At 38.0% G+C, this 25326-nt stretch overlaps 1 protein-coding gene across 14 annotated transcripts in view; it reads right to left on the reverse strand.

Moving 5' to 3' along the window:
- Positions 1-25326, reverse strand: part of SOX5 (SRY-box transcription factor 5) — a 641540-nt gene that overhangs the window by 255481 nt on the left and 360733 nt on the right. For 11 of the 14 annotated variants that reach the window (XM_032688182.1, XM_032688183.1, XM_032688184.1 and 8 more), the window contains one exon: positions 2497-2728. In XM_032688182.1, coding sequence (XP_032544073.1) covers positions 2497-2727 — 231 coding nt within the window. In that variant the 5' untranslated portion in view covers position 2728. The remainder of the gene's footprint in view (positions 1-2496; positions 2729-25326) is intronic. The other 3 variants (XM_032688190.1, XM_032688189.1, XM_032688188.1) reach the window with 1 other exon arrangement.

The following is a 25326-nucleotide window of genomic DNA, read 5'->3' on the forward strand; positions in this document are numbered from 1 at the left end:
GTAAGGTTTAGACAGGTGCAGCAGAGTGATGCACTACACGACTTCAGACTGCCTGTACCTCTGAAACCTTCTCACGTGACACTGGAGAGATCTGTAAAGGTGGACACTGCCAAAGACAGCATGTGGCTGCAAAATGAGAACTCCATAGTCACTTGCCGGCTCAGTCAGAAGGTGCAGCAGTGCAGCTGACAAGCTATTAAGAAGTGTGAAGGACGCTGCTGGAGCTTTATCAATAAAACTGTATTGGACTGCACTCTGTGGTGGTGTGTGCACATGTGCACACACCGGGATTGGCTGCCCAGAGACTATAAAATACACAGAATGTCAATTCGAACAGTATAAAAATGACCTCTGCAATGCTAACGAAGTGAATACCCTTTGGGAATGATTTTCATAACTGCTAATCACAAAAACTGAAGCCATCCAGAGGTTATTCAGTATAACTACATACCACAACAGCAGACGGTGTGATTATGTATATTTTATATATATCCTATTTACACTGATCACTTCCTTCTTTCTGGAGACACATAGGTTACATCCTTTCTGATCTACCTGGGTGATGATTTTTACAAGACACTCCTCACTAAAAGAGAGATATTGCCAAAACATCACATTCATACAAACTGGCAATTTACTTAAATATTTATGAAGACAAAAGTAGTCCCTTATAAACCCCAAAAACTGCCTCAGATAAGCCTACAGTATGTCACTGCTACTGCAAAACTGCCTAAAACATACAATGATTCAGTATTTTGTATTACAAAGAGTCAGAACACACTGTTTTGACATCACATTAAATACAGCCTTCATAGCAGGAAGTCACACTAGATGCTCAGCTAAACTTCTTGGTCTTAAAAACTATAAATTAATAAAAAAGTTAGTTAAAATCAATTAAAGTGCAGCTAAGTGTTTCAGTGAGGTGTAGTTAAAATACTTCTGCTGGGGTCCTTAGAAAACAGCAAGTTTTTATTTCATTAAGGTCTGATTCCACACTACTGGTGCCATCACAATTTTATCTATTACTTAAATGTTGTCAGAAACTACTTCTTATCTTCAATACACTCTCTTAAAATAGGCCAAAATACTGCAAAGCTCATAGACCAGTTACATACCCTAACATCCCATTGGCTGGAACTGTATATTAATGAATTCCATCTCCATAAAACATAAGATAAAGGATGAGAAGTAAACAAGCTTAAAAAAGATAATGACATGTCTGCCCATGAGTAATTTCTCCAATGCTGTTCTTTCTTCATGTAAAGTTGCAATAACACAAAGTAAAATTAAATATTCCAAACCACTGTTTGAACTTAAGCATTAGCCCAAAAAAGGAAGAAAAATGGATCAGGATCAGCGAGTTATTTTGCCTAGGAGAGCAGCTTCAGTGAATATCCAGTGACTTGGTCCTATGAGAAATAATAATCCCTAAGGCTTTTTACTTAGGGCTTATTACATATGCATAATGAGCTGTAAGGGCTTAAATACCACTATGGAGCTGTTGCAGGCTTTTATGAGAATACACTATCACCTATTTTGCAATGCCTTTTTAAAAGCCTTCAAATATGCAGGTCCATTCATTATCTTCACTTAAAGTGAAATTGTCAGTGCCCTTGTCAAAGTGGAGTACTAAGAGAAAAGTTACAGTCAATCTGTAAACAGGCAAGAGCTGTGCAAGTGTATTCACAACAGGCAGCTTTGTCGACGTCCCTCAGTCCTGGGGTTTCAGTGCCTTCCCCTGCACCTTTCAACCTTTCTAAAAATGTATCACAGGACTCCCCCTGAAGGGCCCACACTACAACAGTGACACTACGATACTAGTGAGGAACACGGTATGGCTTTTCGTTCTTTTTGTCTCCTTTTAGATACAGCCAGTTCTGGACTGCCAGTGAGCTACTAAATGTAAGGAATTGAGTGCTCAGTGTCATTTGTAGAGTGCACAAAAAGGTGGAAATTCTTAAGTGCAAAAGTAGTATGCTGACTTAATTCCAAAAGTACAGCAAATTTTCTTGTATGTATCTGTGGCGTGTGAATTACACAACAGATGTGAATTTTGAAAACCATCAAAATTTAAAGTTGATTTTTTTTTTTTACCCTTTATACAGACTCCCGTGCTTTACTACTGCATAAACTTGGCATTGGGGCGATATTTCAGACACCACGCCAAACGTGACTCTCACTTACGAGTGTTCCAAACCCATTTACTGTTTGCTGAACACGTATACTTCAAATTCACATCGCTGTAGCTAACAAATTTTAGTGCCCTAAATGCCATCAGGCAAAGGTGAGGAGAAGTCTGCACTGCAAGTGATTTAGCATTTGTAGTGGAGGGTAAAGGCAGCCCAGCCAGGTCAAGGCTTTCACAGTATTGTAGCGTGTTCTGTACGTGTAACTGTGCATTGTATACTCCGTAAAGTACAGATCTGGATGCCAAACTACTGCAGAGGCAGAATTCAAAGAATGGATGTAAGCACAATAGACCATTAGCAAACCTACCATTGTGTTGTGCTGAGAAGTGGGAGTCCTATGGCCACAGTTCTCTTGCGTCAGCAGAGAAACTGGCTGAAATTCCTCAGAGTGAGGCTTGTTGGGAAAACTCACATGCAAGGGAAGGTGAAAGGCTGGGAGCCCGTCACTCTCCTCTTCTCCCACTTTCTGTCTGCTTGTCACCATGGCTACCTCTCCATCTGCTTCCCCATACGGAGAGGCTGGTCGCTTGGAAGACATCCTGGAAGGAACAAAAGAGGAGAAAATAATGAAACCTCCAAATAAATCCTTAATGCCGTCATTGTGTGGTTAGGGGCCATTGTAACAGAAATGCCTTTTTTGTGCTGGCAGAGAGCAGGAAACCATCCAAATACCACTGCAAAGCATACACAATTGGGAACAATGGCCAAGCAGGTAGCAACAGAACAGTGGCTTGTTTGTTGTGAGAATAATACACTAATATAGCACTCTCTTGTATTCTGGCTTCTTAAACATGAAAATTCACCTAAGACTGCATAATGAAATGCAATTCCTTTAAAAAAACACCCATCTGGTTTTGCATTTGCAAGAGACTGTAAGAAGATAGAATGTCTCCCGATACAAGCTATTGTCAACTTAGCTTTTAAGGAATAATCATCTGCATGTCATTATCAACCATAACTGATAAAAAAATAAAGTAAAATAAAATACAATACAATAAAGTAACTTGCTAGCAAGCCAAACTGTCTGTGTTTATAAAACTTCACCCATGTGAACAACAGAGTGTTATAGTCATGTTGTAAGAATCTTTCCAGGTTTGCAGATCTAGTATAGTTAAGCAATTAAACATTTGAGCATTAATAATCTAAGCTTTTTGAGAACACAAATTCAGGGGTATACTAACTGAATGAAGAATTCCTATCAAATCTTCTTACCTATGTCTTAAATACGTGTAAATGTAATTTACATTTATATATAAAAAACGATACACAAGGAAGATACACAGAGCACACACTATAAAAATCACACACAAACCTTGACTTAAAACTCAGGCCCATATTCTGAATTTTTTTAGACTGTTTGATAACACCGTTCTTGCAGCAATGTGTATATCTTCAACTTTTAGAAAGACTGAAAGCAGCTTTATTGGAAAATCTAGGTTTCATCCAAACCAAGCACTACTGAAAATCTTACAGGACAGTTTGAACCCAGAATTCTTCCAGTTTGGTCTTCAAAATAGAGGGGTTTTATGAAGTACTAAAATGCAGATGACTTCTGGAATTGATTACAGCAACACTGTTCATGAAAATCAGGGTATGTGCATGGATGGCATAATGCACCCCTGTGCTAAAGCAGGGGCATCTGTAAGAAAGAGTAGAATGAGAAATAAGAAATTCTACAGCCACAGTTAAAAGAAGAAAAGAAAGCAAGCTAGAGAAATGCTTCATAGAAAAAAAAAAAGAAGTTACGAACAAGAAAACTGAAGACTATTGTACGGAAAAGTTGGAAAAACGGGCTGAAGGAATAATGCTCCTCCTCAAAAATCTCGTATTTATGATTCTAATTACCCCATTTTGATTTTCCACCTCACAGTTAAAGGACTGCATTTCAAAAGCCCAGCAGCCTCTTGAACCATGCGTGGGGCTGCTGTGAGGTGGAGCATGTCCATACGATTTGGCATATTGAGCACGGAATGGTTCTTAGCAGCAGTCAACTGGGTCTGAAAACAAACAGCGACTTTAAACAGCCCTTTGTTAGGACTTATTTTGTTTCTAATGATCTCATTTTGATCTCTGCCTCCCAAGCCAAGTTAGATTATATTAAAAAAAAAAACAAACCAACAACCAAAAAAACCCTCTACCACCACCAAAAACTCAGACAAAAAATCCCTACCAGAACCTGTACTCAGCTGCACACTGCCTGTTCTGAACACCACCTATTGCCTGTGCTTAGAGAAGCAATCTGTATTTTCTATTAATGTTTGACTTAGTCCAACAGACTAACACTTCATACATCCTACCTGAATTCTGTCTTCTAGGCTTTCCCACCTACGTGTCTGCAGCAAAGCATATGCATAAAGACAGAGATCAGTTTTTTACTAGCCCACTGAATTCAGCATTTTACAGCTACGTTTGACGTGACAGATCTCAAGCTCTTCTTCTGCAACAACTCCCTTCTGAAGTTAATGTGAATTATTCATATTCTGGATTGTACCTCACCGAGATACATATTTTCTATTGATTTTAAGTTTTTTGGTAACTCATTTCAACACTGCCTTAATAGAAGCCAGGGTTTTTACAAAATCTCTCTTTCTGAAAATCAGCACTAAGCAGTTGTCTCAATTTTGGCAAACAAAAGGGCAGAGACACAAAATCATTAGTCAATTATTCCACAGTAATGTTCTATACTTTAGAACATTTATATTCAATAAGATGACTGAAAATATTGCAAACCATCTACAAAAGCCTCCACTGCAATTCACTCTGGCAATAAATTATAGAGAGAGGATGCCTTGCTTTGTATGGATGATTTGGGTTATACACTGTATACTCAAACTGTGTTAAAAACTCCTATTGATGTTAACCCAGATTCTGCCACGTTGCTTCACAAAGACAGTTCGACTATCACACAGAAATAAAGCTCTTCTGTTAACTTTATAAGTAAATACACAGTTCTATCTACTGTGGTTCAGCTAGAAAGCTGCAGATCATCATCTTCAGCTTGTCACTGTACCCAACAGGGATGAAATAATTTTCTGCAGGGAATTTATAAACACAGGCAAGGAAGGCAATGGAGGTGTCCACCTCCGTGCACTCAGAATAACAGAGATCATCATGCTTTAGATCTAAACCAAAAACCTATAGGTTGGTTTGTAGGTCAAGCTAAAGTGATACTAAGAGAGAGAAGAAACTTCTTCCTTTGCTTCTAGAAGATGCAGTTTAAATTACAAGCCACGTGTTATCACCATCCTGGGAGGCTAACAACTTGCTAAAATGGCTAAGGCAGCAAAATTGAGGCTCTAACCTGCATTAATCTTCCAAGTGACCGGGACACTCAAAGAAATGGATGCACTCTATCCATGGTCAACGTGAGTTAGACAAACCTCAGAGTTTCACAGGAATTTCTTCCTGCCTATGAATATCTGTGAAATTTGCACAAGAGACTGGAAGATTTAAATAAATAAATTATAAATCCGTATCTACTTCTGGAAATGTCTTCCAAAAGGACAGTACCTATCAAAGACTACAGCAGCAAAGGATCAAATCTCTGATAGGTTCACAAGCAGAAAACATGATACAAGGGAAATTTGTTCACAGATGGTCTTTCATTATTTCTACAGGTTTATTGGTCCATTTTCTGAATCTGAAATGCTCCCACACCATGTATCCTTGAACTCTGTTTTTTTCATTTATCTTCATTATCCTACTGAGCTAATACAGGGTCTTCACTAATTTCGTATCTAAGATGTGAGTTCCCATTCTAAACAACAAGGAAAGGGAAACAGATAAGTTCTGAGTAACCAAATTATCTGAAACTGAGCTCTTTTACACATCTGTCTAATGAAGTACTGGTATTATCCCATCTTAACAAAGAACTGCAAATATCCTGTATTTACCCTCAGTGATAACACAACAGTTTACAACTTACATGACTTCAAGATCTGTTCTCCAAACTAGTTTAAACTCAGAACGGTTTTCAACTACACCACTCTGAAAGAAGATTTACAATGGAAGAGGAAACAACAGTTTCCTCAAATGTGAACCTATGGATATGATTAAAAAACCCAACAAAACCCCAAGATATAACTCAGAAAAGTAGCAATGCAGTGGATCAGAGTGTGAACGTAAAAGGGTGTCGCTGTAGATGAAATCTGTTGCAACTTAAGACTTGCAAGAAGAGTTGCACTTTGAACTGCCATTAATCATTTCCTACTGAATAAAAATAGCTAAGGAGTCATTTTATAGACCACCTCAATCTGCAAAGTTCTGATGCAGTGGGACACAGGCGGTACCCAGCCCACTGTACAGAAACATTGGAATTGTGAAATGTATCCCCACACTTGATTTTCATCAGCGGTTAGGATGGAACTGAAGATTTAGTTCTGGCCATGAATTCAAATACGACACTGTTTCCTGTAAAGAGACTCTTATTTCTGTTTTCACAAAGGCTTCTTAACATGCAGAAATTGCAGTAAAAAAACAAGCCTTTTGTTAAATTTTCATTAAATAAATGCTTTTCCTGGTAGCAAAAATGTTTTGGGTTTTTTTTTTTTTTTCAGAGAAGGAAAATCTCACTCTTCTAACTCACTGTTATCTAACAAATATTTTATGTGATTCATGGTACAATAGTTTCTCCACGTATTTCTTTATTCTCCTTCAATTTATAACAGACTCTTTGTAGGCTTAAACTGATACCCAGTGTCTATTGATCTCAGTGTTTTTGGACTGACTTCAGCATGGCTGGATTTTCCCACTGGAGAGAATAACAACTTACACTACCTTCACTTGAATTGTTTCCTCACGCCATCTATAAGTATTGGTTCCATCCAAATAATTTCAGGCTACTAAATAAGACTATTTTGCTTGTTTGTTTTTTTCCCTTGAATTCAGTGTCTTTCCACAGCTCTATTTTTTTTATTGTTATTATTTTTAACAGAAACTCATTTAAGTGTCCTCCACTACATTTCCATTTGTTCATTGGTTTCAGTTCATTTCATACATGATTGTATACCCAAAATAAATCTAAAGTGGTATCCAGTATTCAAGCAGATAGTGCCCTCTAGCACACAACCAGCATCCCTCCCAATGCGATTGTTCATGCCATAAAATTTCATAAATTTTATGTCATAAAACTCTAATCTTGTTACATTAGGCAAAATACCTCAGAAACATTTCAGATACCCACAAAAGCTTTTGGAGAAGTGGCTTATCCCTGTCTTCAAAAGTGAAAAACACAGATGTGTCAGGAGAAGAAGATATGAGGCCATAAATCTTAACTTGTTGGGAGTTAATTAAGGGATTCATCAATCATTACACAGCTCACCCCATATATACACAGGCAAAATCTCATCAGCTGCCACAACCCACAGCAATCCACAGGTTAAAAACTCCCAAAGTCCCTCTGTTCCGACTATTTATAAATGACTTTGTATAATCTAGCTTTAAGACCTGTAATTATAAAACAGCATTAAAACAGGCCTGCATAGTTATGGATAATTATAGTTGGTACACTTTTTAAAGAAATAAAAAGCTTTTCCATTCAAACACAGGCTTTGCCTTTTTGACAGCTCCAAGTCCACAGGATGCAGAGAGATGATTTAAATTGTTATGTCAAAATTCTGACTGTGCAAGACTTTCTTTCTTTCTCTTATCAAGAGAGGCATTGTTGTTTTCTCACCATAACCAGGCGTGACAGTGCCTGACTGGAGTCGCATAGCCAGTTTCTGAATCGCCATGAAAATATTCACCTCTTGAGTTTCTCTGGCAGCCAGAAACTAAGTCTTTCTCATGGGTAAATTTTAAATCAGTCAGCCCTGTACACTGGAGATGGGCACAGAGCTGCCTTCTGAAGAGATACACGAGGACAAGAGGAGCAGGTCAGCAGCAGTGTGGAGAGCTCTTTAATACAGCCCAAGTCCAAACCAAATGCTACATGCTAAACTAGTCCCAGGAACTTCAGAGGAATTCAATCTGACTCTCCTTCTGATCTGCAGGGATATTTCCCTCTAATTACGGTACATGCTGGAAATCTGCAGACTGCTTTTCCACAGGAAATAATTATGATTACAGACAGCAGCAATGCTACATACAACTGATGTATAAGCATACACACACACATGTAGAGATGCATAAACACAAGCTTATCCAAAATGTCAGCAATGCATCTGCCTAATCTCTGATCACATTTAGCACTAATAAAACAGTTCACATTCCCAGGTTTATTGAAGCTATGATCTCTACTTACACACAGCCCAAGCAAGAGGTGCCAGTTAACACTCATGCCAGTTAACACTCCATTCCATTTTGGCCCCAAATTAATTCATTATTTATGCACACTGAATAACTAGTACCTTTAAAAAGACAACTCTGTTCATTTTGACAGGATTACTTGTGTAATAAGGTATTACTCAACATGAGTAAGGGTGGCAGACTCCCACACTCTGTCCCACTGGGAACTGCAAGCCCGACTTGTTTCTACACATACCACTAAAAACAGACTTCGCTTGGCAATATCTTTGAGTCATTTACAGTCTGGTTTGGAATTCTTCACTGAAGTAATTTTACAATTAAAAAAAAAAAGGAAAAAAATAAAAAAGAAGCAAAACTCTCTAATCCGCTAATCAATAAAAATGTGCATGAAACGTGCTCTCATTTGTCACTCACACTGAGATGGAATAATCTGTTAATTATTACTTTCTAAGATCATATCAATCAGCCATCTTTTAAAATGCACATATGCCACAAATAAGTTACGTTATTCAAAAAGGGTTTTGGTGAACGAGACACTTTTGTTAATACAAACCCAGATCTCTATGGCATAACCTGTGTAACAGTTCTGTGGAGGAGCTGTCTATTATTATAACTGCCATAAGTAATCCTATCATTAAGGTCATCCAATAATTTCCATTTCATCCAGCTCACCTTATCCCTTTTTGCTTTCCAGATCTCCTCCCTGTATGGGGTAACTTGAACAGTTTTTGACAGTCCTACAGTTTAGAAGGTTCTGAATATAAAACAGGCAGGGAATACTCTATCCCAAATCTATTTTTAAAGTTTGCATTTTAAAGTATAGTATAGTATCAGCAGCTTGGATGATAAACCTGATATTCCACATACTGTGGAAACTGCTTTCTGAGAAAAGGTACTGCTCAAAATTCCAGTGGTAAATGGTTTCATTTTGACAACTTTTGAAACTCTCAAACAATACAGTTGTTAAAAGTGTCTTTCGAGAGAATGTTAACAACGCCCTTTTTTTATTACAAAAATGAAAAGAAAAAAAACCCATATTCTACAAACTTTATTCTCTCAACTAAAATTTTATCTCCATTTGCTTGCATTTGCAAGGAATTTATGCATGAAAAAACACTGTAAAATCAAGTCTAGTAAAAATCTGTAGTGAAAAAAGTTCACATCAAACGTTCCTAATGTGCATTTACACAAAGTTTTTCACTGACTTTTTGAAGCAGAGAACTGGGAAAGATTGTGCATGACCAAGTTGTTTAGTAAAATACAGCAGCCTGAAACAAACCTTTAACAAAAACTGAATTTGTAAGGCAATGAAGAAACTCCTTGTCAAGATACTATATTCTATTACTGCAAAGAATATTGCCCAATTCTTTTGTAGATCTCACACAGGACTTTGCATTATTGCCCCTGTTTTGTACAGTAATTAGTGTCTGCCAGGCAGGAGCATTTAGCAATTGACCCAGAGACACACATTCAAAATCAGTTTTAGCATGAGAACCTGTATGCTGTTTTTGTTTGGTACATGTCAACCATCCGCCTTTTGTTCTTCACGAGCCTGTAGGTCAACTAAAAGAGCCAAAAATCTAACAGTATGTTTATAAACCAGGAACTACAAGATGAGATCTTACTTGCTGAAAATTATGTTTCTAGGAAATCAGACTTCTAAACCTGGATTTTGTGAGAACTTCTTAAAACCAGAAGAGGTACATAGTGAAAATGTGGTTACGGTACAGGCAACATACAACCGTCAGTGCAGTGTCAAAGACGATGAGCATCTATCAGCACAAACTCTGAAACAGCAGGATGCAGTCATTGTTGATGTTTCAAGTAAACTGAGCCTGATCACTGGCTTCTTTCATGCAAAAGACTCTGCTTGGATGATTTTGAATTAAATCCACAAGCTCATTTATTTTCCAGTGCATCCTCAAATTAACTCTGGCTTCCTTTACCCCACCCCCCAACCTATCAGAAATGTACCTCCCCCCACTCTTCAGCTCCTCATACATCTTGGTTTTTTATTATTCTTTTTACCATTATTTTAAATTTGTTCTCAAGTCACCACAAAAATTGCAGAGTTTTGCTTTTATTTTCATGTAAAGTTTTAGGAACCGCTTACTGCTGAAAGCACTATCTCAATCACTGTGACATTAGGTAATCATCACTCTTCTGCTTGCTGAACTACAAAGAGGATCTAGTGAAATAATTAGAGATTTCAGGCCTTAAAAATTCACTGTACAAACTAATACTTGAAAACTATGGAAAAGAAGTCAGTCATTCTCCAGACGCTGAGTGGGAGAGCTGTGCTGCATGCTACAAGGAATCCATACATCACACACAGACGTGCATACCTAATTTCCACTGACATTGAGTGAAATGAAGGCAAGGAGTTGAAAAAGCTTTAAAATTATGACAATTATGAATGACTAACTTATTACAAAGAAATCTGAGGAAGCACGGGCTCATTCTGAAAAGTTAGCTAATATCAAAACTTCTGGAGTTTTGGGAGCTCATTCTTGGTCATTCGCAGTCTTTGTCTAATCAAGCTGACAAATTTTTCTTCAAGCATTGTTAAATGACAAATTATTTTCAGTAGAATCAACATTCAGAATAAGAATTCTCTTCCAAAAGACATCCAGATTTCAGCACGAGAAGTCATTCTTTTGATCAAGATTTCAGTAAAATGACACAGCTTTTCCCACTCTTCCATCACACCATTGCTCAGTATTGTGAGTGCCAAAGAAACAGCTACTGAGCTTCAAGTCCTCTTCTCCTTTCCCCTATCTTTCTTTACTTAAATTTACAACTCAACAAATAGAATGTTAAATAGTTTTTAAACAACATTCCCTCACCAGAGTTTGTGTGTAATCACAAACCAGAAATGAGGAAATCTAAAAAACTAGTCTCTTATTTTCCCCACTTCACTCTCAATTTCCCTATATCTGAGAAGCATGTATGTTTGCTTCTCTATATGTACATATACTTGCACTTATAATTTTCAGTATATCCACTGATGTTTGCAGAACTTACAGTATCATTCTACCATCACTATAGAAACTTTTGCCCCAACCATCACTCACAGCCACATTTGCACAATGTCCATCACTTTATAAAAAAAGGCAAAAGGTCTTGAAAACACATGAGCACATATATCCATACACATTCTGTAGGTTTCCTGGTAAAACTGATGAAGCTAATAAGGTAAATATGCATATCCACTGATAGCATGAATTTGCACTGCTGAAATACCAGGCCTCTAAATAACTTTAGTGGGAGCAGAATTGGGGCCCGAGAGAACCCACATGTACGTTCAAGAATTACAGTCACAGTGAAATGGTTTTTGCATCTGTGTGTGTGCATGGGTATGAAAAAAAATACGTTTAAGCAGAGTAATGTCTCTAATGGATGTAAACATTTTCTTTCCAACAGGTTAATTCCAGCTGCCCAGAATTTTCATTATTTTTTTTGTTCACATGCATGTGTGCGCTCCTCCCTTTTTGGAGGGTTTATACATGACAGGTGCGTTCTTGGCCGAGGAACAAATAATCCTAGAGAGCCCGAGAAAGAAAAATCAAACTGAACTTGAAGATAAAATGACAGGGAATAAATACATTATTGCCTTTCCATTATGCTAAAAAAACGCCACAAAAATTTTTGAACATTTATAATGTGTAAGCAATTTGAGGTAGAATTTTCAAAGCTGAAAAGAGATTGTTCTGAAGCCCAGATGTTGCCTTTCAGAAATCAGTGAAAATTGCTGCCTCTGAAAATTACTCTGAAATACAAATAGAGTAAAACAAAAATTGTTTAAATAAAAATAATTTTACTCAGATACTCTGATATTCCAAAAGAGAAAATAAAGTTTTTTCAAGTGTTCAGGCAGTTTTGCACTCCTATCCCCTACTTCAGATTATCCACAGAGTCGTGCCATCTCTATTCCAACAGATGACTGGGTGAGGGATAAAACAGGAGCAGTTTATGGCACGATGTGAGGGCTCCTGCCTCACTCACTGTGCATATTGTTCTGTGAAGTCTTCTTCAGTTGTCTCCTGACAGTTGTACTGCTGTCCCAGTTTTTATTCACAAAAGCATAAGAATTAAAAATCTACATTAACAGATGTGTGGTGCAATCACTCATCATAAACACGTCCCTTCGCTCACAAAAGTGTTGTACGAGCCCCTTTCGTGTCTGTAAACTTTTGGATTCCTGAGCATCCATGTTCAGTTTATAGCATTACTTAACACACTTCAGAACTGCTGCCTGCACATACTAACATGCTTCCTCATGTAAGTAAGTGGACTGACATCAACAGCCTGAAAGCTGATTTTTTGCTTTATCTGATTCTAAGAAATACCTGTCAAATTGCAAGGGAAAGAACAATCATAACCAGTTGATAATTACCCAGCCTAACAAACAATAACCCTAACAGTAACCCCTAACAATACTGCTGGAGCTGTTAGGTAAGAAAAATACAGCTATTAGTCATGTAACACATGTATATCCTTGCACAAACAAATGCATATTGGCATGCAAAGTAGAAACAAATCCACAAATCGGAAAATGAAGAGACCATTACAAACAGACAACGTACCTTTAGAACCATAAGGAGTCTCAAACTTTACTTTAGAAAGGCTGTAGTGGCAAGCATGTAAACACCATTACAAAAAAAGATGTCTACTTTAAAAAGTACTACTTTTGGGAGTCAGAGACGGGGGTAGAAAGGAGAAAACCCCTGAAACTAGTATCATTTGCTCCAGAAAAACTCAGAGGACTGCCATTCACCCTTCCGTAGGTACTTTGTCTACCTTCCTGTCTGTTGTTCAACAGCAGTCCCATCCAGCTCCACAAAGACCCAGCTGTATAAACCAATGCTGTCAAAGAACACAGTTAAGGGATGGATAAAACAGGGAGGGGTGTCCAACATGCTGACCACTGACTGAGCTTGCAAGGATAAAGAAGCCTTGATGGAGAGAAGCAATCATCCATTGTGTTTGTTTATTTTACCTCCTCCACCACATACTGGAATCTTTTTTGTTTTTTTCCATTACCAAAACCATCCCCCACTGAGAGGCCTTTGTGATCTAAAAGGGGCAGAGCCCCTCTTTTTTAACACTGGCAAGTTTATGTAGGAAGATTCATTCAAACACATCTTCAAATAAACATTTGAGTCTTCCCCTACATCACACTGTCCACACACTGCCTTCAAAGACACTTAAAAATCACCATTAAAATGCTCTTGCCTAGAACTGTTTTCACTAAGATATAATAAAACAATTTAGGACTCTAAGGCACATATTGCCATCGAAGTCCAACTTCAGATGAGAGCTATAGTCTTCTGAAAAAAATAAATATACATTACAGTAAAGTAAACCTGGCTGCTATTGCCATAACAAGTGGTATAATAGCTTTCTTCCATCAAAAACCTTCTCCCTGCTGGGGATACACCTAATTATATTATAAGTGAATCTGAATCCAGATGTTCAGATCTAAAACGTATGTCATGAGTATTACAAGGAAAATGACCACTGTATAGAGAATGAGGCATTCAAAGGGCATCACTGGCCCTAAAGAGAGTGAAGACCTTTGGATTCCTTCAGGCATAAGAGATGTAGGTGCAGAACATCTTAGAAAATGAACTTATCTCTTCAACAAAAATGAACAACCAAACTTCCTTACTCCCCACTTCTTTTTCTTTTCTTCTATGTTCCCCACACATACATCACTTTTTTGAATTTGGCACTGAGAACAATTCAAGTATGAGTGTCTATAAAAAGATAGTCAGGGGAACAGAAAGCTTTCTGATGTATCTGAAAGCAATATTAGAATGAACTTCAGAGGATGCTTCATCACTCCATGTCAATAATCGATAAGGAATCGTTACAATCACAATAGACTGGGACACTGAGAAGAATCATGGATTCATTCGTACCATTACATTAACAGACACCCCCATATCACAGGCTGATGATAAGTTACATTTTCAAGGTTAACATCCTGAAGTGAGTACAAAACACAACAAGAAAGGTCCACTGTCCTGGTTTTTTTATCTGAAAAAGGTAGTAAATAGCTTTTGAGTTGGGTAAGTAGTCACCTGGCAAGCTCTAGAGTTGTTTGAATGAAACCTAGGATAAAGGGTTGGTTGAGTGAAGTACATCACAGAAATTTATTTCTGAAGTACAGCAATGGCCTCTGGCATTGATGATTGCTGAAGAAGCACAAACACTGACACTATGACCAGGCAGTTCACTGCCACATTCCCTCTCCCCCTCAGCATGGACTATGAAACCAAGACACAACATTAAGAATTCGGAAGACGGGCAATTTCCCATGTGATCCCACAGAATTTATTGAATCTTTCTGGCTCCCAGTTTTTCTGTTTCTAAATAAGAACTGCCTTTATAAAACACTCTGCAAGCTCTAATTTTCCTTTCTTAAAGAAAACATTCTATTGGCGATCGCTGTTCGCATTACTTACTTGCATCATTAATTTACCCAGTAGCTTTGTGCATACTGAATCATAAGTGAGGGCAAAAATTAAGTTCTCTATTCAGCTACTGCATTTTGAAACTGAAAAACTAAGTTTCATGGAATCACAGAATATTCTGAGTTGGAATGGTCCCACAAGAATCATCAAGTTCAACTCCTAAGTAAAGTTTCTACATACAGTCCTGCCAACAGAAGCTAATAATTTGGTGGGTTTTTTTACCTAATGACTATATTTATGTAAAAATCATATTTATTTTCTGAGCAGTGATAATTAAAAAAAAAATCAAAATTAAACAAAACAAAAAAACCCCCAAACAAACAAAAAAATTCCTAAACAAACAAAACCCCCTAAAACCAGCATTTAGCAGGAGGATGTCACTTAATCCTTTTCATTACTGTCCAGTTTCACTGGACCCTCTTCTCTGTCTTTCACACAAGAAGAAAACACACTCCTTGCCAGGTAATGCTGTGGTAATTTACAATTACTAAGCACTATTTACTAAAAAAACCCCCTACTTTAAAGGAATCTCACATACCTTCATTACAAAATACTAATGGTCTCAACCGTTTCACAGATGAACTACGACAGACACCACTTTGGATCTTGTTTAGCCACAGAACTACTCAGTACTGCCCCCCCAAGGGACAGCCAAAGTTTTAACCCACCTTTTCACAGCACATCAGCACCAGATTCAGACAGTGAGTCACATGCTCTGATTTCCAGATTCTGCCACTATGCATAGCTCTGGTGGTAATTCCCCAGTACCATGAAGATGAGGCATTCATCAAACACACTATCAAGATAATGATGGAAAGCCCCCTTTCCAACCTCTGCCCTGGATAACTAATTATAAAGGAATACTAAAGAGATGGAACTCCCCAGAAAGAGTACTTTCTATATTACTCTAACTTTCGTTTAGACACTTGTCCCCTCATTCTCAAAAAAAGCAAATATCCTCTGTTTAGTTTTTCTCTTTTTTAAATGACTCACACAAGTGTACCAGATTTTAAGTTTTAAACATGTTAACCACCAAAGAAAGTCTCAAAAATATAAAACTAATACTAGGAGAACATTTTTAACAAACAGCATACTTCTGGTTGTACTGATCTACTCACACGACATGACCAAGCATCCAACCATACTCTCCATTTTCAGGAGTCTGTAAAACCCTCCTTGTAAAAGAGCCCATCAGATGTACGAAGGTTTTTCCTTTTCTCTGTTATTTTCTCTCACTCTTCACCTCCATCCTTGTTTTAGAGTGGGAAGATCAGAAAGTGCACCTGTTACCTGGCCTTTACAACCCTATTGCCCCTTTCCCTCTGCTGCCTCTCTACCCCACATCATGGACATAAAGCACAAGCCAGGTTTAAATTGAAGTGCCAAAAACATGGAGTTTGCCTTGCTGTTAAGAGACCTTAAAATATAATTCAAATATTAAGATACCTGTGCACCTCTGAAAATCTGACTAGGAGCCCACCAGTGCCTCTAAGCACCTACAGAACTCTACAAACCTCATCCTACTTCCCTTCTTTCTTTTACACAATTCACTAGATTGCATTCTATACCTGCACTACTCTTTTCATTTTTAAAAGCATTTACAAAATACTAATTACTCTTCACATATTCCTTCTGTGAAGTAAATAAGGATTATTATCCCCTCTGAAGTAAATACGGATTGCTAACTACTTTTTACAGTCTGAGAAAATACAGAAGAGGATTTTAAGTGGTCTGCACACCACAACGTGAAGAGAAGATATTGAAGCATGGATTAAGATACAGAAGTTCTCCATCCTGTGCTCAGACTATGACTGTCTAAATCTTACCCTTCTATTTGCAAATGACACTCTTAGCCCAATTGTTTCTATCTGCTGGCTGATGATCAAGTATTTAACGTATGCCATAAAATGAAAATATGAACTCTACAGCACTGCCTCCTATTTGTCATGCCCCATTACTTAGACCGGGTGGTAACATGTGCCCACATGATGGTTTTCAATTTTATTATAGTCTCTATTTGCTCACTCACTTAAGATGTTTAAAGAAGAGTTGTATGGATTATCAGACAGTCTGAAAAGTTCAGTTCAGAGCTCTTCAAACACATTCATTTTCATCTTATTAGCACAAGTAAAGTGAAAGCCTTAGGCAGGTAATTTACCATCCAGTTTATCCAAAGGGACTTCTAAAGGAAAAGTCAACCTTTGTAAATTGTTTGTGATAATCTCCAAATTGATCATTAATTATCAGCTGCTACTAAGCGTTTCTTCCATCAGCGGCACTGTGAAAATAATGCATTTCTCAGAAAATCTACCATTGTTGTTACTGCCACCTGTGTAATCAGCTATTATTAAACCCAGCAAAGTTACATGACAGGTAGCAGCCTTGTTAAGTGAATCCTGTCCAGCAACTCCATTTTCCAGACAGTTTAAAAATTCTTTGTTCACCAAGCATTCCTTATTAATGTTATATTCTACATTCTGTACCTACTCACATATAGTGGCAGCTACGATTAATTTAGACCCGTTTAACTGTGCTTAATAAAGCACACGTTGTTTTGTGCTGCCAAACTCAAGCTGATATACACAAACTTCATTTTCCCCTTTGCAGTTTTCTGATTTTCTTCTACTAGAAGTCAACACTTATAAACTTACAAGTAAAAGCTTAAAAAGATCATTCCACACTTTGTGGAAATGAATTTGTGAAGACAGCTGCAAGTCTTTGCCACCCTCAGGTCCACGTCACACAGAAACAGAGCAGGACCTTTATGCTTGTCAAAATCCAGTGTAGCCTTCATGCAAAAATTCAGTTTTCCAGAACTGCGGAATTTAACACACTACACACCATTTTGAGAATTTTAGGCAATACTACATACAGTATCTGACACTCCCACAGTTCCTACTTTAACTCCATTGAACTTAATGAATAGTTGCCAGTTAACTTTGCTGCAGTAGCCTGAAAAATCGTATTTTGAAAAACAACCAGGATATCCAAACATGACAGCAATAAACTGCAAGCCTGACAACCATTTAATCGTGTATTGCCATGCACATCATAGTTATAGGAATGAAAGAATTAACAGAGGGAAGATGTAGGCAGGTAAGGAAATTTTTTAGAAATGCATTATCCCAAAAAGGTTACTGATTACAAAGCATATAACTGTTTGGTTTGTTTTTTTTTTAATGGTCTACAGGTAAAAAAACCTGAAACAGGAGAAACGCCACCACCATGAATTGTATGACACAGTAGTATATTCTTTTTCTCTTGAGAATGTATATTTCTGTTTTTATAAAAACTGAAATGTAGGCTAGTTCTACATATATGCAACCTTTAACATACACACACACAGAGTAAAAGAGTTTTGTTCACACTTAAGAGGACCAACTGTTTATGGGGTTCATAAGCTCCATCAGCAGCAGCTCCACACCGAGTCGTAATGATTCCAAATGCAATGGGATTACAGTCATAAAGATGGAAAAAGGAAACAGTCCCACAGCTGAAAGAAGAACCATCCCTCAAAGACAGTTTTGTTCACGTTCTCTCAAATTCAGATAATTTAGGCATACAGTTGTAGCACAGGATCTTTTAAATAATGTATATGAAATTTCTAGTTCAAAGGGCAGTAAGCCTGAAATGGAATAGTCTCTTACAGAGAGATGAGACACAAATCTGCTAAAAAAGAAGGGAATAGACTTGTATTTTCTTCAGTGAGATGGTGCCAATGAATGGGCCGCTGCTCTTGTGGGAGCTTGAGCTATAAATACTGCCATCTTCAGCAAAGAAAGCAAAGGGATCCACCTGAACTATTAAGGTGCATTTCTGTTCTAGACAAGGGTAATGTCAAATGGCACCTCCTCACTAAACAGTCCTGAGCACTGGATGCACTGACAGTCATCTACATCATTGTTTGCTTCATTTTCTGATTTGAGGCCTCTCCACTACTACTACTCCTTTCCTAAGTCCTGTAGAACCAACTACTCCACAGGCCACTGAACAGCGTTTTGTTCTAGTCACGTACCATGGAATAACACACTCATTGCAGAATCAGATTTAACGTCCCTGGAATCTACATAGCTTACTTCCAGGATCCATCCATTTTGCAGAAAGGCAGGTATCTTCAGGAGAAGAATTTTACCTGCAGAATTTGAATGCTGGTCGCCAGCCAAGAGCATTAGAGAACTCAGCCTGACTGTCAGATCCTGGGCTAAACTTGTAGGACTGAAAATTTAAAAAACACACTCAGAAGTGTAAGAAAACACAATTTAGGGAGAGAAAATACATCCTGTGACATCATTTATAGCTAATTCTTTTCAGGAGAACTACACCAAGACACTCAATATTGCTTAATATTGGAAGCGAGATTTATCATCACTAAACAATTTAATAATCTAATTAAATGAGCAGTAACAATTCCTGGGCTGGTAATGAACAACATGATATCAAAGTTGTCATCTCTTTAACAGAACCTTGGTTGATTTTCTGTACATGAGTAGTCCTGATTAATTCAATTGTGTCCTCAGTGTGTTTAGTGCCTGTGTAGATACAGGAGAGAATCTTGCAAAGGTCTCTCTGAGGACTGAGTGAGCTTTGAAATTCTAACTTGGGCGACGTTATATGAAATAGAATCCAGCCTACTTGCCAGAAAGCAATAAAAGCGAACTCAGTGAGCCTGCTCATGTGAATACATCTTAGCAGAATCGGGGCCTGCTCAAGCCACAAGGGAGGATAAACTTAAATAAAGCATTTCAGTATAACCATTCTTTCAGCAGTCTTTAGTCTGTATTAGTAGCTAACATCTGAGGAAAGGAAAGGTTTGCTGCTTGGCAATAGTGTGGTGTTAATGTAACACAATCTGTTAAATGAAAAAGTAAAATTAATTCCAATTTGGTGTCTTCACAATTCACACTCCAGAGACTCTCATGGACTGAATGAAAGACAAGAAGGGGAAGGGAAAATTTAGTGATTTTTTTTTTCAAAAATGAATTGTCAATTTCTTTTGCATGTCACCTCATTAACTCAAGAGGCAATCTGAGGGAAAAAATAAGTATGTAGGTATTTTTCAACATGTGGCTACGACAGTATAAGAAATGTCTGCCTGTGTCCACCTTTCACTGCCTACTCCCCCCTCTTCCCCTTGTCCTCTCCACAATTCAAATGTTGAGCTTTACTTCATCCTCACAGCAAGGAATGGATTAGGCAGAATTACTTACTGCTATGCCAATTAGGGAGGAATTAATTACAACTTTGCCTCCTGTCCCTCTAAGGTGGCAAAATTGTCTACCAAACCCAAACTGAACACAGCGAAGCGGAGAGCTGCACTCAAGAGGATGCAGGTACCGAGTTTTCCTCCTGTTCCATTCAAACCTCTCGCTGCAGTGGGGTGACTTTATGTTAGTTCTTCTCTCCAGGCAAAAGCATTGCACAACTGAGCCATTGTACTCCTCAGTACTTCAATTCCCAGGACTGTAAAGGGGGACAGTAATGATACCTATTTGTCAGTGGCGTTGTGCAAATCAATCCCTTAATATTTGTAAAGCACCTTGAGATCGAAGCACACAGGGTACAAAAGAAGTACAAAGCATTATCATCATTGTAATAAACTGGGGCATGTTCTAAATTAGACTGTTTCTAGTGAAGTCTCTCTGGACTTTCACTCAGGACACCTTCGGCTTCTGGAGACAGATACATATGCTGTCCAAACCAAAAAACTGGAAAGCTACACAAGACTTTTCTCTTCAGCAGATCATTTTTTCTTATTTATTTTTTTCCTCAATAAATACTTTGCCATACCACCCACCACAAACATTCACTTCCAGGCTAATTATACTTTGAAAGACAACCTGCATAAAGATGATTATAGCATACTAAGTCAAGGGGAAGGCCTCGTCAAATAAACAGGGTAACTTCCTTTGGTCCGTCTCTTACTTTTTTCCATTGGATGATGAATCCCAAAACCTGTACAGCCATCCACCTTAAAAAGACTAAATCAATCTTTGTTTCCCTTTTTTCCTTTCTTTTTTGCCATCCTACACACTTCCAGCTGCACTGTCCACAACTTATAAATTGCCAAATAAACCCTGCTGTTCAACCTGGTTCCAGAATAAAATGAAGCAATTATGGAAGACCCACCACCACTACTTAAAAAAACCCATAAGAATTAAAAAGAACATAATCCAAAACCAAGAACTAAGTGTCCAATATCAGGTCATCATCCCTTTACAATGCAAAAAGTACGACAAAAGGCAGCTACCTCTCTCTCTCATACGGGTTTACCTATGCAAGCAGTCCCATCCCATTCCCCCTCTTCCCTCCCACGCCATTCCTCCTCCCATTCTCTTTTTTACCTCACCTCAGGACGTGGATGTTCTGCAGACTAGTGTTTCATAGTTCCAGGCCAGGTTGGATGAGGCCCTGAGCAACTGGATCTAGTGGATGGCATCCCTGGCCATGGCAGGGTGGTTGGAACTAGATGATCTTTAAGGTTCCTTCCAACCCAAACTATTTTATGCTTTATGACAGTGAGGTTGTATGATCTCAAAGAGTTAAAAGCTCTTTTTGACTTTAGCACCTTCTGAAGCATGTGAGGAAGATGTCTAACCCTGCAAAGATCTCAGCATTTCCTGCTGCCACTGACTGCAACAAACTCCGGGCATTCCATTTTGAGCTCTACAATATCAGGACAATAAGTTACTATTATCTCCTTATTGATTAATCTGTGGTGTTTCTTGACAAACCTTCTAAGTCTAACTGCCCTGCTTTGATAGTCTGGTACTACCTACTGTATTATAAAAGGACACTGCTGTACAAACAGAATATGACACCAAACATCCCTTTCTTCACAGAATAAAAGTAATGCTGCAAATTTGGTTGAACCATTATATAAAGCAGAAAAAGAGGCACCCAGAAAAAGTACCCCACTGACTTGATTACAATATATTTAGAGATTTTTTTATATAATTGTTCTGAGATTGTGTTTTTCTTGTAGTCTAGTTTTTTTAACACAACAGAAAGAGCTAGTATTTACCTAAAGCAAGATATTTTAGTTCAGTTCTTTGCCATTATTTATTCTAGTCCATTTGTCACATCCATATAGCTTATGTCATTATTGACACAGCTATATGAGTAATAACATGTATCATGCCTCTTTCTGTACACAACTCATATAAAGAAGAATAGGACAGTTCACCCAAATGACTAATTATTAAGGGTATTTTTTCAAAAACCAGAAATCAATTGCACATCACAGTCACTGGCTGTGGTCATTCATTACATCTCTGCTGTAGATCCTGCTCTGCTTTATAGCAGACATGTCATTAACAACAAGCATTAAGAAAATATTGCAGAAGTTTCAGCTCATAGAAGATAAATATGTTAGGCTTTTGCAATGTGTGATAAAAATATGAGAAAAGTCACAGGGAAAAAAAAAGATGAAGCAAACAACAGAGCTGGTTTGCTGGTATAGTGACATACTGTTCTAATACTCCTCTTCAGAGAGTTGTTTCTCATGCAATCTGATAACACTTATCACCGGTGCTCTACTAAATGTTTAGAGGTTCTGACTTCATTATCTGAACACGATGGAAGACACCAAATGTAGATGAAGCAGAGTTTAAGAACCAAAAGAGCCATGCACCTAGCAGGCACACAAAATTGCCAAAGGAGGATAACAAGCAGTTTTATACACCTAGAGCTTCGAAATGCCATGGTCATAATGTGTTACTTTAATTCTATTCCCTTAATAAACTAAAAAAAAAAACAACATAAAAGATACACGCTTTCAGACTTTATAATACCAATCAATTCAAATCCAGTAAGAAACAAAAATACATTGTGTAAACAAAGAGGCAAACAAAAGTTCAACATTTCATTTCAAACTTCTCAGTCAGTACAGGTGGGAAACCCAGGAGCTGAGCCTGTCCAGTTGGAGTGTGTAAAGGGACAGCATGAATCTCTTTCTGTTTATTTTGCTGTGTGCCTTACCTCAAGACCAGATGTTGAGAGGAATAACCCTGTGGTCTTCTTGCCTATCTAGCTACTTCGACAACCTTTAATGACTATACTATAGAACCTGTAAGGTGTTACTACTTACTGTACAACAGTATCCAGCAGCAGTTACCTTTTAGTTAATATTACCTCTATTTCACAGGACAAAAAGAAAATATACATTCTAATTTGGATTATTAGCCATGTAGAATACATCTTGCTACCAACTGAATACAACACATTGTAGTGATACTAAAAAAACCCCAAACCAAACCCAGAACAAAAAAAAACCCTTAAACTACACTAAAATGGCCCAAAGTCTATTCTTTAATTGATGCAACGTACACCCATTTCAGTTTTGCACAATTGCTTCTTCATTCCCGAAACATGAAATCATTCCAAGGGGACTCCAGTCTACGCTGTATTTTCCATGTTTCACTTCAATAAAATATTACAAATACGTTACCATGTAGCTGGGATTTTTTCTGCAATCATCATAACAAACCAATGTTTTCATAATGTCGCCACAAACCACAGCTATTACCTCATACAAGAGCACAATGTTTTGGCGATGCAGTGCAAATAGTAGGAACAACTTCACCATCATCTTCCAAAATAGTTCTTTGAACACATTTCCCAAAAAACAGTAGCAACAAAAGCCCTGCCACTTCATTCTTTCCCTCCACCCCTTTGCTGAATGAGAAGAAAGCACTGAAACAAGCATTATCCTCTCCTATCTCCGTGTTCTGAAGGGGCTCTGGATCACAGTCATCCACAGCTAAATCACACTAAGTCAACAGGAAACATTCCAAAACCTGGAGAAATTACATACGTCATTTAACCTGAACAATCCAGAATAAGGCTTAAGAAAAGCAGACTGTTTAATTAATCTGCCTGTCCCACATGTCCTAAGCAAGTCATAGGGAGGGGGCTGGGGTAACCCCTAAATAGTACCAAAAACAGTAGTAGTGCCCTGTTTTAATGTGAAAATGACACTGACAATTACAGCAGAAAAACACGAAGATGAGCTGAGAACTCTTTTGTTAGTGGCTTGGTGTTGTAGCAAGTCCAAAACCTAGAGAACTTCAAAGGAGTCAAAGTCACTCAAAGCCTAACAGGGCTGGTCTTTATTTCTGTGTTCAATCTACCATACTTCTTTCTAGACTTTACTCAAAATGGTTTCAAGCAACTTACTGTTAATAAGGATTAAACCTACTTAACTGAAGTATTTCCAGAGATCACATCACCATCAGGCCTGATTAATGGGTCTTGAAGTCTACAGAAGTGAGGCTGCGCTCCTTATATATTCTAAATATGACTATATATTTGCATTCTGGATTCTTTCTCAGTGAGAACCAGCGCATGCAAAATAAATTCCACAATCCCACATCTCATATACAAAGGGCATCACACATATCCTGCGACTTAAACTATTCTCCTGAAATTATCTTAGTCTCACACAATCACACTTCGAACACCCCATATGTCCAGTTTGGTTATTCCTCCTTTGAAAAGCTAATAAATGTAATACTTAGATGCAACTGCATTTCATCTAAAAACAATTATCCGCAGTACTTTGTGCCAGGGAAACCATCAATAGGAATCATTAACAACACTTCCACTTTATTTTCTTCCCGTCTAATGGGCCCAATCCAACACCCAAGTTAAGTCAATGAGAGTCTTACAATTGTTTTCAGTGGGAGCTGGACAGAGCCTTACGATCCTACATGAATGTGGGGCTTGTGCAAGGAGGCCGAATGACAAGCACAGCCTCTGTTTATTCACACAACGACACTGCAAAGAGAGAGGAAGAACAAACTTCCCGTGATGTTCCCACTACCCAGGGCTGCTGAAGAGCCAGTAATAAAAGCTTTGGAGGTGGGGGCAAACGCTGCTCTCCGGACTTATTCAGTCCTTGTCCTCTTTTCTAAGACTACCCATAAGAGCATCCAACTCATTTGCTGAAAATCGGACTGACACAGGCACTCGGTGCTGGTAAGATGAAACTTTTACCTATTACTCTCTGAAAGCGCTTTTAAAAATTAAAAAACACAATACAAGATTCACCCTTAGTGCTACATATACCCTCCTATTCAACAGGGTTGTTTTAATCTCAAGGAAAAACCAAGTCATCTGTACAATATTCACAATTACAGTACACACGTACTGCTTTATTGAACTCTACCTGATAAAGGGGTCAAACAACTTATTTCCGGCACTCACTTTGATGTTTCATATAGATAAAAATAAGGAGAGAGGAAAACAAGATCCGATTTTCCCCCCAAACACCCCCGGAAATGGTATATTTCCAAATAGATTAGATGCATGGGGCAAACTATTAAAAACATTTAATGGCTCCAAAATTGTAAAAGGACACACAAGTATTTTGTACTAGCTGGCTCACATGCGGTTCTTTCACAAACAATTTTTTT

The sequence above is a fragment of the Chiroxiphia lanceolata genome, chromosome 5, assembly GCF_009829145.1.
Source record: "Chiroxiphia lanceolata isolate bChiLan1 chromosome 5, bChiLan1.pri, whole genome shotgun sequence".
In the NCBI taxonomy this organism is placed as follows: Eukaryota; Metazoa; Chordata; class Aves; order Passeriformes; family Pipridae; genus Chiroxiphia; species Chiroxiphia lanceolata.